The sequence below is a fragment of the Genypterus blacodes genome, unplaced genomic scaffold, assembly GCF_046128005.1.
Source record: "Genypterus blacodes isolate CSIRO-AG114 ecotype Tasmania unplaced genomic scaffold, CSIRO-AGI_Gbla_v1 ptg000070l_1, whole genome shotgun sequence".
In the NCBI taxonomy this organism is placed as follows: Eukaryota; Metazoa; Chordata; class Actinopteri; order Ophidiiformes; family Ophidiidae; genus Genypterus; species Genypterus blacodes.
Genome location: NW_027466880.1, coordinates 1849010 through 1864513, shown reverse-complemented (window position 1 = coordinate 1864513; position 15504 = coordinate 1849010). Strand labels below are relative to the sequence as shown.

General features: G+C 41.5%; 2 protein-coding genes across 3 annotated transcripts in view; both read left to right on the top strand.

The window, feature by feature from the left end:
• The first annotated feature begins 42 nt into the window (after positions 1-42).
• Positions 43-7452, top strand: bap1 (BRCA1 associated deubiquitinase 1). Of its 2 annotated transcripts, XM_076156830.1 has the most exons (18): positions 43-234; positions 517-546; positions 730-784; positions 1039-1171; positions 1467-1586; positions 2361-2422; positions 2577-2719; positions 2902-2980; positions 3299-3422; positions 3799-3940; positions 4039-4187; positions 4562-4609; positions 5021-5151; positions 5260-5723; positions 5925-6163; positions 6372-6464; positions 6557-6629; positions 6856-7452. In XM_076156830.1, the coding sequence occupies exons 1-18, from the start codon at positions 198-200 to the stop codon at positions 6987-6989; spliced, it is 2256 nt and encodes a 751-aa protein (XP_076012945.1). In that variant the 5' UTR covers positions 43-197; the 3' UTR covers positions 6990-7452. The 2 variants fall into 2 exon arrangements, with proteins under 2 accessions (XP_076012945.1, XP_076012946.1); XM_076156831.1 differs by lacking the exon at positions 4562-4609.
• Positions 7453-8859: 1407 nt separating this feature from the next.
• Positions 8860-15504, top strand: part of bsnb (bassoon (presynaptic cytomatrix protein) b) — a 51051-nt gene continuing 44406 nt past the window's right edge. The window contains exon 1 of the mRNA XM_076156800.1: positions 8860-9038. Coding sequence (XP_076012915.1) covers positions 8860-9038 — 179 coding nt within the window. The remainder of the gene's footprint in view (positions 9039-15504) is intronic.

Below are 15504 nucleotides of genomic sequence, written 5' to 3'. Positions count from 1 at the left end.
ACTGTTTTGTTCGGCCGCACGTCGAGTCTTGATGACGCACAGTCTATGCGTCCACGTCGTCTTTGTGTTTATCTTGAGCTTTCCACAGTGTTTCGTGAATGGGTGCCGCGTTATCGCAGCATATTGTAGCGCCTGATTTGGATATGGACTGGAAAACATCTTAAATACAACATAGAAAACTGTGCACAGATGCAAAGATGAACAAAGGCTGGCTGGAACTCGAGAGTGACCCAGGTGAGAAATGTCGCCAGGACTGACAGCACAGCTAACGTTAGCTTCCGCCGGATAGTTTAGCTACGAAAGCGGCAGGTCTTATTATATTAACACTCCCGAATCTACTGTTCCATCAATTGAACAAAAGAGCTATGACAGAGTGCTATGTAGATGATGTTTTAATCGCCATTTAGTTAGTAAATGGCAGCATTACCCAACAGTAAATAGAGAGCAACATTTGGAGCTATGTTAGCAGAAACAATTACGCTTTTCGTGTGTAAAACAAAGGATTTTGCCTTTCAGGACTGTTCACTCTGCTGGTGGAAGACTTTGGTGAGTAGTTGCCCAATTTGAGATTATATATTACATAAGAGCTGACGCGTGAAATGTTGATATTGCACCCATTGAAACCTTGCTGGGGCTCATCATAAAAGCCTGTTGGGAGTCTTGTGGGCTTTGTTACGCCTTTTGAAAATGTGTGTGTGTCTTGTGTGTGTGCGTGTGCACGCTCTGTAGGTGTCAAAGGTGTCCAGGTAGAGGAAATATATGATCTCCAGAGCAAATGTCAAAGGTACGTGTGATGCATGATTGATAAGTTCTGAGCTGTGGTATTGTTGAAGTCACCTTTTCCCCATTTGATCTCAGTGATTATAACTATGAAGTTCCAGAGGTACCCAAGGCTCTAAGTTGTTTGAGATGGACAATTTTAATTTGGTCACACTGTGTACTTACTTACTGACTGACAACATTATTGTACTTATTTTGGATCTTTGCCATTAGTGGATACAATTGTGTGGCTTTAATAGACCACCTTTGTTTCCTCAGCCCTGTCTATGGCTTCATCTTCTTGTTCAAGTGGATTGAGGAACGCCGATCCAGGAGGAAAGTAAACACTTTGGTGGATGAGACCTCTGTCATCGATGAGGACATAGTAAATGATATGTTCTTTGCTCATCAGGTAAGAGTCGTTGTTAAAGAGTCTGTTTTTAAAGGCACGTTTGGACAAATTTCTTATAGGCGTGTTTGAAATCTTGAGTCATTCACAATTCGCAGTTCAGATTTGACCTTTGAACTGTACACCGCTGTCACAGAATGTTGAAGCGTTCACCCCACTAGTTCCTTAAAAATATTTAGAAATGTTGCTCCTCCAAGCCCTTCAGAATGGCTGTGTGTATTTTTAATTGCACACTAAGTAGTGATTCATATTTTGGCTGATGAGGACTTGTTTGCTGTTGATACGTTTTCCTATCCAGTTGATACCAAATTCCTGTGCCACCCATGCACTGCTGAGTGTGCTTCTGAACTGCAGCGGCGTCGAGCTCGGCACCACCCTCAGTCGCATTAAGGCTTTTACAAAAGGCTTTAGCCCAGAGGTAAGGTGTTTCTCTGTTTCTCCCCGCTTTTGCCCTCACTCATGCACTTACAAAATGTTGTTTTTCATCATATTCTCCAGTGGAGTCATACTTTGGTTTCATATTAATTGATTGAACAAGGTAATTAGAATTGGAGGTTACAAATATTTGAAATGTACGGACCGGTTAACTACAGATAAATTGGTAATCCGAAGATTGGCTGTTAGAGGTCTTGGCGGTTGTTGGGATCCTTGTACTGTGCTGGACATCTCTGGGCTTCAGTTTTCCACCTCCATGACAGGTGCTCTGATGCTCTGTAAGCTTTGATTTGCATTCAGTCACTGAGCAGCACTCAACTGATTTGGCCGACTTTATAAGAAGTACGGGTTAATGAATCACATTTTCCTTCCTTGGTGAATCTTCAAGCCCATGCAACCACAGGCGCACCCCTGCTTGTTGTCTTCTGCTGATGTTGGGACTGTCTCTTATTTCCCGTAGTTTTTGAGTCATCTTTTGCCAGCACTCTCGCAGACTCCAGGGGTTTTTCCCCATGTGTTCTGCTCGTAGCCCTCGACAGGTGTCTCCAACAACAGAATTGGATCCTGCAGCCATAGATAGCTTGCCCATGACCGCCCCATTGGGGTCTGTTTCCTCCTGTTAGCTGTATCAGTATCAGTATTTCCAAACTTTCATTTGTTTATTGCACCTCAAACACATCCCAATGTTTATTAACAGCTCATTCTCCATCCATTTGTCTTATCATCTATCTATCACTGCCTTTTTTATATTTTTCAGAGTAAAGGTTATGCAATAGGAAATGCTCCAGAACTGGCCAGAGCACATAATAGCCATGCCCGGTAGGTCACAGTCCGCAGCTCCTATTCTTCAAATGTTGGATCTGGTTCCATTAAATATTTTTGAGAAATGTGATTGGTTAACTATACTAAAATACAGACAGCAGGCTTTGTGCAGTCATCAATATTTATGATTTCTTTTGGTTTTTCTATGGAGACCGGAACCTCGGCACCTGCCAGAGAAACAGAATGGGATCAGTGCAGTGCGGACTATGGAAGCATTTCATTTTGTCAGCTATGTGCCCATTAAAGACCGTCTCTTTGAGCTTGATGGACTCAAGGCTTATCCCATCGACCATGGTAAGACTCCATACTTGTATAGAAGCAAACAGCGCTTTTAAAGAAACATTTTAACAGCATTTTACTTGCAATTGTGCTTACTATTCAACATTTCTTAGGTCTCAAACATTGTTATAATGCATTTTGCTTACCTTTGCTGTGAGTCGACTGCACTTGAGGTTGAACATTGCTCTATATTCCAGGGCCTTGGGGAGAGGAGGAGGAATGGACTGATAAGGCTCGACGGGTTATCATGGAGAGGATTGGACTGGCCACTGCAGGGTGAGTCCATAACCAGTTATTTACTCAGAGTTTAACAGCTTGTCCAGACTTTTAAGTTAAGTCAAGTTTATTTATATTGTCCAGTAGCACATACAATGTCTCAAAGGGCTTTACAGGCCCACGACATCAGGAAATTCACGCCGTCCAAAGCTCTCTAAGAAGACAGGAAAACCTTGATGTATAAGGAAAAAGGAAGAAACCTCAGGAGAGGCAATTCCATGAGAGATTCCCCCTCCATTGCCGGGTGTGCAATAGGAACTTCCAGTGGGATCAGGGGGATGTTTCAAAGCCTCATGTTGCTGTTCCTCTCTTTTTCAGTGAGCCTTATCATGATATCCGCTTCAACCTAATGGCAGTGGTGCCTGACCGCAGGATGAAGTACGAGTCCAAACTGGAAATTCTAAAGAGGAATCGACAGACTGTCCTGGAGGGTCTGCAGAAGGTCAGCAACCAGCAGGAGTCATGAGAAAATGTGTTTCACAACTCTGTAGTCATAGAAGAGTTGGTTAGGGCATCTGTGGGTGTTTCTGAGCAAAGCATTCAATTTCACACTTCCCACTGACGAGGAAATGGTGTGATTATGTAATGAAATTGTGGAGCTATAGGAACTAGGTAGGAATGTGAATTAAATTGTTACATCATGTTAAAACTAAAATAATCCATGTAAACTATTTGAGTACTGAAAGGAACACTTTTGCCACAGTTGGTATGGTGTTGGTGGATCTTTAGTTGTAGTTAATGAAATGTCCCTGTGTCTAGATGACTGTCGTGTCATTGATTGTTTTGAAGTGTCACTTAAATATTTTTCAAACCTCCAGATGATTCGGCTCACGCAGCCTGAGCTTGTTCAGGACAAAAAGCAGCAGGAGTCGTCTGCTCCTGATGATGGCTCGGCCAGTGTCAAGAAAGAGGTAGACACCGAACCAATTACAACCCCGGGGGCCAATAAAGCCTCTTCAGGTACTGAAACTGGCTCTGTTCCCCAGCCTTTTGGGAAAGTACGCCTCTTACATTCCTGTCATATGACTTGTTTTTTGATTCAGTGGATGATTTAACAGGTCAAGCCCAGACGGTCTCTAGCCCTGCAGGCAACACTAAAGGCATGGGAAAACAACCAACTGGAGGTCCTCAGCAAGTCTCTAGTCCTGTTGTCCAACGTCTGCCTGCCTTCCTGGACAACCACAATTATGCCAAGTCCCCGATGCAGGTAAGAAGGGAGACAGAGTCAGTATGTCCCAGCTCAGAAAGGGCATTAGGTACTACACACTATGTTTGATGCTCGCCAACATAATTAGAGACACTGTTGCTTCGTCTCCCTATGCATTAAGTTCACATGTGTATCACATTTCCTAGGTCTTATTAATATTTCTTTCCTTTTTCTCTTTCTTTTTCTCCTTCCCCTCTCTCTGTATAAAAAAAATCTCCAAAGTGTGTTATAACTGCATGCTCATTATCATGTCAAATGCCTTCAATAAAACATTTAACAACAAAAAGAAAATTAGAGACTGGCAAATAATATTGGTGACATTATATAATATAAATATTTTAATAAACAATATATTTGACCGTGTCAATCAACAGATAATTCACAAAATTCATGCAAGAAAACAGAACAACAAGGATAAAAAGGTGAAACACACATATTTATTACATGGCTACTTGCAAAATATCATGACTTAGCATAAACTGTGTTTCTGGCATTTTTCCTTCAAAATGCATCTTTTTCCTCACACTAATTTTGTTTCCATGGTAATTCATTTGATCTGTCAGGCAGTAGAGCCAAAACGATATGCAGCGAGAACACATTGCTATTCTAGCAAGTAGAACAAATCTCATCCTGCTCTCCATCTCTCACGAATCTGACTTTAAAATCAGTTTGCTTTGCATGATCCCTCTCGCTCTCCGTCTGCGTGTGTGTCTGTGTGAAGTAGAGCAAATCCAGCAGACTGGAGGGGTTTAATGCTTTTCCTTCTTATGTTTGCAAGACGGTCATTTCAGTAGCCAAAAACATTTTTCTTTGATTTTGACTTTGATTGACAGGAAGAGGAAGACCTTGCTGCTGGAGTTGGCAGATCCCGGATTCCGGTTCCTCCGAAAGCCCCGTACTCTGATGATGAGGATTATGAAGACGATGATGAAGAAGTAACCAGTTCTGCAGGCACATCCAACAGGTTAGCACGCATTTACCACTGTGACCTCGCCAACGTGAGCTGAACGCCTGAATTAGTGCTTTAATCCATTCAGCTGAGGTAAAGTTTGATGCTTTAATCTATGTTAAGGTTTCGACGGAAGGCGAGTCTGCGTACCCGATCCGGACGGGTGGCAGGTGGAATGGAGAGCCAGATTGCCCTCAGCGTTCTTGCTGAGAAACTAAAGAAGGAGGCCCAAAAGAAAGATGCGCTAAATACACCCTTGTCTGTACGCACCGAAGGCCGCACCGGTGGCATTTGTATCACATCCGCTTCACAGCCATCCCCCACACCCAGCAACGAAAGCACCGACACCGCTTCTGAGATTGGCAGCGCTTTCAACTCCCCGCTGCGCTCACCAGCTCGCTCCCAAGCTGCCACGCGGCCCTCCAGTCCGGTTGCGTCCCATCTGTCTCGTGTGCTCTTTGGAGAAGATGAGTTGTTGAGGCTAGACTCCAGACACAATCGAGCTGTAAGAGAACTGGGTCCTTCTGTCAGCATTGCCTTGTTACACCTGCAGGAGGATGGTGTCATTTATGCTCTCCCACCATCTGGTGAGTACACAAGATCATCACTGTCAGCAATATTATTTACAACAGTGGTTTAAAAGCTTCTGCTGAAGTAAGAGCTTATCAGTTAACTTTTGGGATTCACACATCACTCACCAGACATAAAGAACTTTATGTACTATATCAATAATAGATTTTCTTTTGGTAATTTTGATAGATTGATTGTGATTGTTTCATGTGTTGTAGATTTGGCTACAGATGGCATTAAGCAGCCCTGCACTCCTGAGAAGATAAAGGACAAAGATCAAATAGCTCTGGCAGCAGGAGAAAAGGATGGAGGTAATGAGGGGGACGAGGGGCCATCTGCGGAGGTGAAGGTAGAGGAGAACAGAGATGGTGCAGACGCGAAGGCTACCAAGGAAAAGCGCAGCGCTGTGGAAACTGCAGGAGACAACAAACCTGCTGGAGATAAGTACTCTCCAAAAGTAAGTCCAAACATGTCGGTGTGTTTTTTTTGCATTTATGTACCTGTTATCCTTAACAGCCTGTCTAGAGTTTCTGAGAATCACAGTGCCCGAAGTTATTTTAGCACATACTGCCAATTAGTGAGTTGCTGAGTCTGTACACTACTAAAAATAGTGCATGTAGTAAAAAACTGTGGCAACGCTGGTAATTTTATTCTGTCTCTTGCAGGAATTGCTTGCTCTGCTCAAGTGCGTAGAAGCTGATATTGCCAATTACGAGGTGTCTCTAAAGGAGGAAGTGGAAAAGAGGAAGAAATACAAGGTACATTTTGTTTACTTACTACAGTAGAGCAATTTCAGTTTCCTTGATGAGTTGAGTTTTTTTGGTTTATAATTATGTTTCCATATGTTCAGATTGATGATCAGAGGAGGACACATAATTATGATGAGTTCATCTGCACCTTCATATCAATGTTGGCCCAAGAAGGTAAATCTTTTCAACATAATGTATTTGCCCCTTTGTCACAACTTCATCCTAAGTTTTTATTTTACATATAACACGGCCCCAAATCTCAAGGTGTGATAAAGATAAAGTCTATGGTTATAGTCTGTGGTTGTTGTTGTGGATGTTGTTGTGCCGTCTAACGATCCATTAAAGATGACCTGAAGGTCTGCATTAGTATTTACATATTTATACTGGTTGTCGTCTGCAGGTATGTTGGCCAGCCTTGTGGAACAAAACATTTCAGTCCGTCGCCGGCAGGGCGTGAGCATCGGCCGCTTGCACAAACAGAGGAAGCCCGATCGCAGGAAACGCTCCCGACCTTACAAAGCCAAACGCCAGTGATTACTAACAATCTTTTTATTACTCCTCTCCTTTACCACTGTGAGCCACCAAGCAATCGCTGCAGAGAAATAAAGAAGCTGCCGCAGTGCCGAAATGCTCACATTAAGTCAGTATATAAACACTTAACTGTATTTTAGTCAGAGGCTCCTCGTCTTCATACATTTGTGTTAAGTCAATTCTTTTATCATATCTGTATATACTGTATCTACTGCCATTTTAACCTCATTGTAAAGTTCCTTCTTCCTTTGCATCTGCTAATTAGTTTGTAAATATGAAAAACGCTTGGTCCCATTAATGCACCTGAATGTTTTTTTTTGCCTTCTGGGGGATTTATTCTCATGGGAGGATTTTCTTTACAGTCTTGTGGTCAGGGTTAGACTAAGTCATTATTTTTGTTTACATCACTACACAAGTTACAATTCCCCAGCCGTACCCCCACCCCCGCCTCCACGTTTTGACAAAATGGACAATTTTAAACTCAGTGTAATGTCATGGATGATTTTGTTTTTGAGTGGTATGTCATTGCAAGTATGATCTCTTGTTGTATATGAATAACAAGCTCTTATGTTATTTTTGTACGTGAAATGGATGTGACAATGGAGGTAATGCGGGTGTGCGCAGTTGTGTGTTTTGTACATATGTATTTGTTGGTCAGCTCAACATCACCTCTGTACAGCGCTTGATTCCTTCTTCTTGCCAATTCATTCCATAATAAACTTAATAAAAAATATCTCGCTCTCTTATATTTGCCGGGTTGAATTAGGATTCAGTAAATTGACTGTGTTGGAGTCCACACTGCAGTGCAACAACGTTTAAGAAATCTATCTCATTAAATAAACACAGGCGTGTTAATGTAGTACCAGTGAGTGTACACTAGGGAGAGCAGCGATTCAGAGATGAGTGGGGGTAGGAGGGTGTAATAGGCACTCTGCTGTAGGTAGACTGACATTAACAATAAAATATGCTCTGGATCCACTGTACAGCGCTGGAGCTTTGCCGTAAATATTTATTCACATGAATAAAAACATCACTCAATATTTAACAAAGTTCCTTAGTGCTATTAGTGCTTTTGTATTGGTATACTTGTGGAAGATAATGCATTAGTTTAATGGTAAACCCGTTGTGTAATACAGTCTGATATATTTCTTATTATTTATCAGGCAACACTTTGAAAAAGATGCATTTGAGGTACAGGTGGGGGTTTTAAACTAGGAAGACATCATTTCCACAACCCATTAGCCAAACCAAATTTTCTCCTCAGCCACACAGCCATCTGCTTATCAAATTGAATTCTTTCTTGCAGAAAACACCCAGACATTTATCTCCAGAAGTTGAAAGTAACTAAGTATGTCAACTCAAGTACTGCACTTAACATACATTTCAAGGTTATATTTCGACTTTAAGGCCCATCTTTAATCTCGTCCATCTTTGCTCCCCCCATACCTAATTTTCTGGCCTTATTCATTCATACCTTCTATTTTTTCATCATCAATTGTTTCCCCCAGTGTTTCTTATGTTCCTCTCCTTGTGCCCATAACACCATTTAGGTATAAGAACAAACATACTGTGGTAGAGAAAGACGGAATACATCAGGAGTCCCAGTGGAGTACAGTCATGTGCTACGGTATTTGCTTGGTGACTACAGAGAAATGAGGCCAGTGCACGCGCACGTACGGGCCTCCTCTGATCCCACCCATTGCGTCAGCGCGCTCCCTCAGCCCTTCGTCAGCGCGCGTGCTCCGTGCAGGATGCTGAATTGTAGGTGATGATGGCGGAAGGGGAGCAGCGTTGAGTTTCAGCGGAGTTTTTATTACAGCTGTAGAAACACCTACAACAGCGTTTACTCTCCGTCGAGTTCTATCCCGAGGCGATGGGGAACGAGGGCAGTCAGGAGGGGGAGGCACAGGCGGGACAGCCCGGCGCCGCCGTGCCTGCAGCGGGGGCTCCGGCTTCCATTTCAGCACCACCGGACTCTGGACAGCTCATCAAGCCCAGCAATGGAGCGGCCGGGGGAGGCAGCGGGGCTGGAGGCGGCCCGGGGATTAACAGGTAGCCGCAATATCCAAGGCTTCTCCGCAAACCCGTACACATAGCTAAATCACTGAAGCTCCATGCTAGCCTGCCGTGCCCCGACTATCTGTACGAGGCTGAGCCGTGCTATAGGATCATCCGACTGCGTGGAGGTAGACTTGAATGGTCGCTTAATTATTTATTTCAATATCTTTGTTGACACAATTCACTACCCCCTTTAAGATCAATGTTTGCTTTTTGACATTTCAACGCAATTCATCGATGTCAGTTTGGATAGAACTCGATTTAAATATGCGTGGCTTACGATGGAGTCAATATCGCGTAAATATAGCTTTCGAATATATGAATTGGAATTTATTCACCCGTCTGTCCTGAGGCATCTTTGAGTGTCAAGAATGATCTGAACCCCTTTTTCCCATTAGTGTGGCAACGACCAGTTAATAGCAATACGCACAGATGGATCCCAGAAATACCAATATTACAGTATCTGCAGGTGAGAATAAGAATCTGGAAATAGAAATAAGGAATGGGAGGTGTAATGCTTTTCCGACGAGTCTATGGCAGATCAATTTTCTCAACACAGTACAATTAAATGAATACCAGTTAATACAGTCATTCTTTACAATCACCATCTCATAGTGAGGAAATATGTATTTTTGTGGCGGCGTTATATAGGATGACAGTGCTCCCTTCAGATATCACCAGCATCACTGTGAGGTTTGACAAGCATGAAGACTATAACAGAAATACCACAGCTGTATCAGTCATCAGCTCCCATCCCAAATCAATATGTGCAGTAGATTTTTTTCCCCCACCACTATCAGCTGAAGAGAAAATGGTAATTCCATGTAGAAACTGGGCGATGCATCACTTCAAAAAGAGACCCAGACGCTGAGCCCAGAGACATCTACACTGTGTTGTGTTCGACACTTACATTTGTAAACTCCGCCACTGGCCTGTAACAAGGCGACGTGGGTTGACAATATTACTAAATCAATAGTCCATAATCTTAATGTTAAACCACACATCCATTATAGAGCAGGATTTGCCCTTCCATATTATTTCCACATTTTGACGTTAAATACCAGATTAGCAGGATTCTATATGCAGCACAGCAGGATTCTAAATGTGCCACACCTTCTTACTCTTTCAGTGCCACACAATCAGCCTGCCAGCCAAATTGTCTGACTTCCTCTTGCTGCTAATCTTTTCTCTAAGGCTACTATTTAGAAAAACATAGATTCTCTGCTTTTTCACTGCCCCCTTGCTTGATTAATTTCATTGTTGTATTTTAGATACGTACATGATGAGCTATGGTGAGGCTGTGTTGTAAACAATATGCTGCTGTGAATACAAAATAATTCCTCCTCCTTATGCATGTTTAGCTCTGTCGGTACGTTTTGAACATTTTCACATGTAAACTCATGACTCTGTAATTGTCGAGTTCTGTGGTATCCACCTTAAGGTGTGTCATAAAGTGATGACTCGTGCTGTGAGAATAAGTGTACTAAGAGACACAGAAAAAGGGCAAGAGACAGAGGGATAAAGAGAGAGAGCGAGCAAGACAGAGAGAGACGGAGTATCTCGTATGGCGAATGAAAAATGGTTCTCTTTTAAGATGATAGCCCCACCTTTACTCTGACTCTGGCCTTAAAAAGTCGTAACCAATTGTTGAGAGGGTAAGACGTGACTAGGCGGAGACCTTTGATTGGAGATATTACTCAAAATAAGTTGCAGGATGTTATGAGTTTGTCGATAAACATACACAGAGACATAATATGCTATATATGACCATATTCCATATTGGTATTGCTTGACCTAAGTTGGGCCCGGGCATAATTTGTTCAGAACAATCAAAGAGCAAACTCTTAACCCACGCAGGGATCCCCCATTCTAAGGGAGTGGACCTACCCTTCTGCTTGCATAATGACAGAAAGCAGAATAGCATAAGCGACAGGCATTCATAAGGCTGCCATGTGTGGAGCACAGGCTGTAATGGCATCAGTTCATGTTTAGCTCGGCTGCTTTTTTCTGATTGTTGTCCCATTGTTCAGATAAGAGCAGAATTAACAGCTAATTTAATAAAGATCTGGACTTGCTCTATCACGTAATGGGATATGTTCCGAATCTCTGACAGCTTCTCTGTTTGGTCTTTGGAGTGTATGACATTTAATGAAGAACCAATCTGTTCTTTTCCAAAATATGAATAATGTGGTGATGTAAATGCTAGTACATCAAGTTTGCATACACATTTAGTCATAATCAATAATGGATACTGATCTTCTCAAAGATAAGCTAGTTGAATAGCAGACTTAACACCAATTGCAGTCCAATTTATTCAGATAACTAAAGCAGTGTCTTGTTTGTCTGTGTGCAGCCTACAGATGCCAAATCTCCATCACAGTTCAAACAATTACAATGCACAAACTGTGTTTATTATTTCTTGTGACAGCATGAAAACAATAAATTACAGAAAATGAATTGCTACCAAAGAGAGTTTGATAGCTCTGTTGTCTCATTCCAAAAGTGGACGTTATTGTGAAATATAAAGGTAAAAGCTTTTGATCTTATTTAGTTTTTATTGAATTTTGCTATTACTGTTTCCTTGTGTAGACTTTGGCGGAGAGAGGCTAGAGGATGAAAGTTATATGTGAAACGCTCTCACTGAATGTATTTATACGTGGCTGAAACACTACTACACACCCCTCCCCCATTGTTTTTAATGCATCCAGACGACAGTCAGTCCATCTCGCGTATACTTAGGCTAATGTGGTCTACAACAAGCTCTGGCTGGAGCTGATCTGTGCTCACGTCCCCTGTGCCGTACTGCGTGTGTTCTTTGGCAGCGTAGGCACGGTTACCACAGTGGCAGACATGCTGTCATGACCTTCTGCACATCTGAGCGCCTGAAATGCACGACACCTGAACATTCGGGAGAAACCAAACCTAGAAAGTATCTGGCTGTCTGTGTGCTGTTTTGGTAATCACTGTGCTGGAATCAGGTTCTGCATTTGGTGTGTACTCGTGTCACCTCGGCATGTAGGAGGTTTAGATCAGTCAGAATAACATCTTCCCCATTTGCATTTGAACAATATATTCAGCTTAGTTCATAGTAGAAAGTGAAGAGCTTGCCAATCCCTTTTTATCCATACACAACAGCTGTAACTTGAGTCTATCTATCACAGCTTAATAAGAGGTTTTGTCCAACCGTTCAAAGTGATTACATTAATGACACATCTGACATATTGTTTCTCCTTTTATCTGATTGAATGCAGCACAAAACCCCACTTCAGCACAAAACTATCTTTCAAATGCAGGTGCTATGTTCTGGTGGTTATTTAGAGGAAATTACTTGAGTATGACAATATGACAAGTCCCATTTGTTGTTTTCCGAGCTCGCTGGTAGAAGCTTATAATGAGCATACATACAACAAACCAACCTGTCTGATGTATCCACCAACCAAAACATGACACAACTAATTAAATAAACCTGAAAACTGTTTGGAATTTAAATGAAAATTATCCTAATTTCCTTTGGAGAAAAATCATTATGGCTTTGCCTGTGCAGTGATTACTGAGACGGCAGAATCGTTATGAAAAATCACCGTCCTAACCATCCTAGTCCAGCGTTTATAAACTGAGATTTCAGAGTTACGCTTTTAGCACCTTTATTTGTTGCCCTTTAAACAACAGCTGCTGTGTTGTTTTGGTGTTGTTTTTTCCCCCCCTCTATATTCTGTACCGCCAGTGCTCATTTCCTGCCGACAGATGTATAAATGAAGAGAAACATGTCTCCAGTGTGGGTGTGTTGATGTAGATAGGTCAGGTCTGTAATAATGAAGCCTGTAAAATAAAGTAACAGCGCTATCAGGAGTTTTCAGCAAACTTTTATCCACCAAATGGCCCTGAGAAACACTTTATATTTAAGTTATATGACTAAAGAGTATTTATTTTTGCAGTCAGTATTGTATTTACCAGCGATTTCCACACTGGGTCAGCTTCGATTTGTGTATTCACATGCTATTGATGACTTCAGATTATCATTGCAATTATTAAGACTATTGTGTGCCGGCTCCTCTTAAGAGAATTGAAGCTATTAGAGCAACGATCTGTGGCTCAGATGTTACCCGCCTTACCTCTGATTTGTTCTTTGAAGAATACTTTTTCGTCTCCTTCATGCCAGAAATGGATTTGAACATTAGGTTTTGCAAAAGAAACGCTCAAGCTTGCACAAATCACTGGCCCTTAAAAACAGAAAGTGCTTTACCGAAAGGGAAATACGTTGTTTGTTCTTAAAGCCTCATTGAAGCTCATTAAAGCAGTCATACACTCATCTGTATACTGCTGTGTCATAAAGTACAAAAACTGCAATATTTACAGTAATTTGTAGATGTCTCTTTACTCAGCTTTTTGAGACACTTTCAGCTTGTCATGCCTTACCGGGACACATCTGTTCTGGTTGATAATCTCCCCTGTGTATTTCTTTCACTGTGTCCTTGTATGCATACTATTCACGGAGCGTCTTGTAAAGTTTGGTGTTGTCCTGCAGCTGTTGTGTTAATCTGTGCGGTTAACTTTCTTATGTGGGGATATTGTCACATTTGTAATTGAGTCTATGTGGAAACTCTAACTACCTCTCTGCTTCGTTGTGACAAAAAGTTCCACAGGGGAAAAGACAGCTTAAAGCACTTCACTTTACACTTTGTGAAATATGAAGAGGTTTGTAGTACTTTAGACACAAAGCCTCAAGTTGCTCTCAGGGGAATCCTGTTAGCCGATTGATGGAAACATCTTAAGAAACTTTCCGAAAGGTGGCTTCTAGTTGAAACGCTTTTCGAATCTTCACAGAATCACGGAAGACTCTTTGCTATTCACTCATAATGTTTTTGTGAAAACACCCTTTATCTTAAGAGGACAACTGATTAGGTTGAGACTTTAGTTGTCTATTGTGTGAATCGATGTTCAGCAGCTTAGCCTTGTTGTGTTAAATTAATATTCCCTTGAGGGCTTCAAAAGTACAGCTCCTGATGTGCTCACTACAGTGAACACAGGGGTCCTGTGGAGAGAAGAATGAGGTCAGAGTTGTGCAGTAGCAGGAGTGACTCACAGTTGCTAACATCCTCTATTTTTCATTCTTTTATTTTCTCATTTATTCCCATCGTTCTCACGGTGAATGCTGTTGAGATACTGTGTGAAAATGAAAGGCATGACAAAACAAGGTCGAAGATGTTGTGACAGTGGACCTCCTCCATTCTGTTAACTGTGGGCACTAAAGCCTGAGAGTAATTAGTAAGAAAAGCAAAAGTTTACAATAGCGTTGTGTGAAACATAACCTGCCTTTCACACCACTCGCTTCACTGAGGCCAGCAGAGCAGCTTCAAAGAGTGAAAACAAGCCACAAGGAGCACTTCACAGAAACTGATCGAGGCAATATAAAATATTCAACATTTGCCTCTCTGTCGGCCAACGTTTTGAGTAGTCTGATATCACCACAGACAACAATAAAATCTTATAGGAGTATTTGGATTTAGTGCATCTCTGAAGAGAATTACGTTGCTCAAATGGGGAAAGATATACAAAGAAGCACTGCTGCTTTATTGCAGTCCTTACTAGTATACAACTCTGCTTAGGAAATATGCTGATAATTTGAATTGTACTCTGTATGATGTTGGCCCTGATTGGCTGCATGTTGTAAATTCAATGTGACCTACAGAATCGGCAGGTGAAAACAACATTCAGGGGGGAAAAAAAGACTTATGTCCCTTCCAATTCATCATTTTCCTCTTTCACTAACTCACTCACTAACTGAGTTGTTCCACTTTCACACTCTTACTTCAATTGCCTCAAGAGGTTATGACAAGTGTTTCTGCTGATTTGAATGCTGGCTGAGTGAATGCGTTGAATAGACCCATTGAAATGTTGTGCCCAAGTATACATAAATGCGTGTCTGCTATATTTATCACAACTAATATAATTATATACAATAGAATTAATTTGTGTTCCGCCTTGAACTTATTGTGCATTTAATTAGACAGCCTGATCCATACAGGATGGAATTGTGTCTATTAATGGATGAAGGAAGTAAGGCACAGAAACTTTCATGTGTTTGTCAGTCTAACAAAGTATAACCCAAAGTGATACATAAGTAGTCGCCAAGTGCAGCTGTCTGAGGAGCTTTGACAGTTAATTATGTTGTTTCATATAATAGATATATCTAGGTGCTGTTTTATAGCTGTCACCAAGTAATTTGAGTTTCTATACTGATACCAAATGAATTCAGGAGTGTATTCTCTTGACTCAGTCACAGACATTTGCTCTTATAAAATGCAATGTAAATATAGATGAATAGTGATATAATCCAGGAAACATTTACCCAAGAATCAGGCCAGATTTTCAATGCCAACTCTCAGTGCAAAGCATTCAATACTCAAAAATGAAGCACTTTGATGCCTGGAATTAAGAGTTGATGGTCTTCCAGTTAAAT